This window comes from Curcuma longa, unplaced genomic scaffold (genome assembly GCF_044706935.1).
Source record: "Curcuma longa cultivar G26 ecotype Majalengka, Jawa Barat unplaced genomic scaffold, ITB_CL_G26_1.1 contig_16095, whole genome shotgun sequence".
Classification (NCBI taxonomy): domain Eukaryota; kingdom Viridiplantae; phylum Streptophyta; class Magnoliopsida; order Zingiberales; family Zingiberaceae; genus Curcuma; species Curcuma longa.
Genome location: NW_027430281.1, coordinates 4,485 through 7,306, shown reverse-complemented (window position 1 = coordinate 7,306; position 2,822 = coordinate 4,485). Strand labels below are relative to the sequence as shown.

Here is a 2,822-nt window from a genome sequence, read left to right as displayed (position 1 = left end):
ATAAGTCCCGATGACCACAGTTGTAACTTTTGCTCCGTTACCAACTCGTAAGCTTCTCCTATATGTCATTATATATATGAGAGTCATACCCAGTATCCAATACCTAAGTATTTGAAGAAATAGTATGACATTCGGTTATGAAAATACCTGAAGTGGGTGAGGCATCGAATGCCTTTTTACCCTTCATGGACTCAAGATAAATCTTGCAGTTTCTTTCCAGTGACTTATTTTGCCACAGTGATGACATGATCCTTTTGAAGCAGGTTCAGTAACCTTGGCCTTCTTCTTCTTCTTCCCTTTAGTTTGTCATTTTGCCTTCCTCTTAGAGCCTTTCTTAAAAGAATCATCAAGCATCACTTCCTTCTTCCCTTTCTTGTCAGTCGGCTCAATAGATTTGAGCATATTGATCAGCTATGGTATTGTGGATTCAATACGATTTATCCGATAGTTCATCATAAAATATGAATAGCTTTCGGGCAAACTGTGCAAAATTAAGTCGATACTTAACTCATGATCCATCACAAAACCAAGTGATCCTAGCCTTTCTATGTACTTGTACACCTTCAGCACATGTTGTGCCGTAGTTGTACCTTCCTGCATTTGTGAGCGGAAGAGGAGCTTAGAGAACTTGAACCTTTCTAATCTCGCCTGCTCATCGAACAATTCATGAAGGTGATATATAATAGTAAAAGCATCCATATGCTTATGTTGTTTCTGCAGGTCGGGTAACATAGAAGCTAGCATGATGCAACTAGCCAAGTCAGAATAGACCAGGTGTTTTTGAGGAACTAACCTTTGGTCATTAGTTGCATCAGCTGCAAGAGGTTCAGGGGGAAGATCATCGAGGACATAAGCAAGTTTTTCCTCTTTGAGAATAATTCTTAAATTTCTATACCAATCCAGAAAGTTTGGGCCAGTTAATTTATTAGTATCCAAAATTATACTCAAACTCAAAGAAGTCATCCTTAATTTCTTAACCTAGAAAAATAATCGACAATATATGAGAGATGAGTTTTATAATGTATCTGTAAACAATTTACATACATATGTGGGTCCCATTTATTTTACGAATTCAAGAGCCCTTACTCTAATTCGGGAGATTGTAGGTTTTCTCCAAATGGATTGATATCCACTATAGATAGAATAATCTTGGAGTAAGTCCAACAAGCCGTTCTTAGCTATAGTGGTAGGTATTTCATACTGATTATATATCACGTATACATAACTATCATATTATGTTATCAACTATTTGAATATTTGCATAAATGTCGGATTGTTAACACATTAACATGTATACATCATATGCATAACACCCGACTTCACCTCCATCCACATTGACCTTGGAGTGAGTCCAATAAATCAATGATTCAAGTTAAAGCCAACCTACTAATTGTGAGATTATATCTCGATGGTTCGAACTTATTTACTTTCAAGTCAGGCTTGGAGTGAGTCCAACAACCCAAACAAGAAAGTAAACTCTGATTTTTGCCATAACGGAAGGTGTTAGATCTAATAACTTTATAAGAGTTTTAGGTCTCATCCTCTTTTCATGCAAACAACTAATTTATTTACATGAAATAACAATAAATGGTGTAACATAATTAATACAACTAAACATGGCATGACATGGCAATAATGCAACTAATTATGACTTATTTCCTATCATAGTTATCATAAATTTTATTTAATAAAATATGTTGAATTTGATTTCATAAATTAAAATTCTTTAATTACGTTAGGAAATAATTTCTGCATCTAATTATATATTTTATTCTTAAAAAATAATATCATTTAATTAGAATCCTAATTTGATTAAGAAATAATTTTTCTAATTTGAAATTCCTAACAAATCAAGAATTTCCAATAGAAATTCTAAATTAAATCATAAAATTTTCTTAATTAAACTTACGAATAACCAAAACACCTAAAATTATTTTAAGCGTATACCTTGCACAACCAGGCTCTAATACCACTGCTGAGATCATCCCGGTGCAATGAGCGTGTTTCACATTTCGAAAACATGCATAGTGGAATTGAAACAATAATAATTATACAAATTATCACAACACACGCATGCATAATTAGGAAATGGTAAGTACAAGACATAGTAAGAATTTAAATTGTTTTTAGAATTAATAATTCTACGTGTACCTGACGTATGATGCTAAGCGAGAAGGGCATCAATCACAAGATCCTCATTAGATTCCTGCCTCTACTGGTGATCCACGTGAAGTGATCTTCAGGATGACTTCCAAAGCCTCAAGTTACGTTACAATCTTTGATACTAGTCGACGACCAGTAACGATCGATATGAAAGAAAACTCTAATATCGGAAACACGTAACAACACATGTCATGATCATTTTCGGAGATTTCTTTCTATCATCGGGAATCATAATTTTGACAATATAAGAAAATAAAAAAAACCAGAACACTTTTCGAGAAATGGAAATACCGTAGGCACGCGACAAAAACTCTACGAACTACCCACAATCTTGAAAAACTACAACTTCTTCGTCCAACGAAGAATTCCACGAAAGCTTTTCTGATGAACCATTCGGCAACAGCAATTGGAGTTTTGAGAACTCCGAAGTGACTGCACCTCAACCTTTCACTGGAGCCATAGCCCGTCGGCGGCAGAGCTGGGTGCAGCGATGGCGATGGTGAGAAACGGGGCAGAGGCGGCGGTGATAGGGCTCGGGAGCAAGTCGGAGAAGGGGAAATAGAGTAGCTACCTGTTCTCGGCTCCTTCGACAATCAACTCCTCAAGCAGTCGGTAGAACACATGCAAGCCTGGCGGTCACGGCGGTGGCGAGAAACAAA

The 2,822-nt window shown here is 36.2% G+C and overlaps 1 protein-coding gene across 1 annotated transcript; it reads right to left on the bottom strand.

The window, feature by feature from the left end:
• Positions 1–590: 590 nt before the first annotated feature.
• Positions 591–963, bottom strand: LOC141816328 (uncharacterized; the record flags this gene model as incomplete). The annotated part of the gene is made up of 1 exon (XM_074704130.1): positions 591–963. A coding segment is annotated over exon 1 (373 nt), but the record flags the coding sequence as incomplete, so codon positions are not given.
• Between the last annotated feature and the right edge of the window lie 1,859 nt (positions 964–2,822).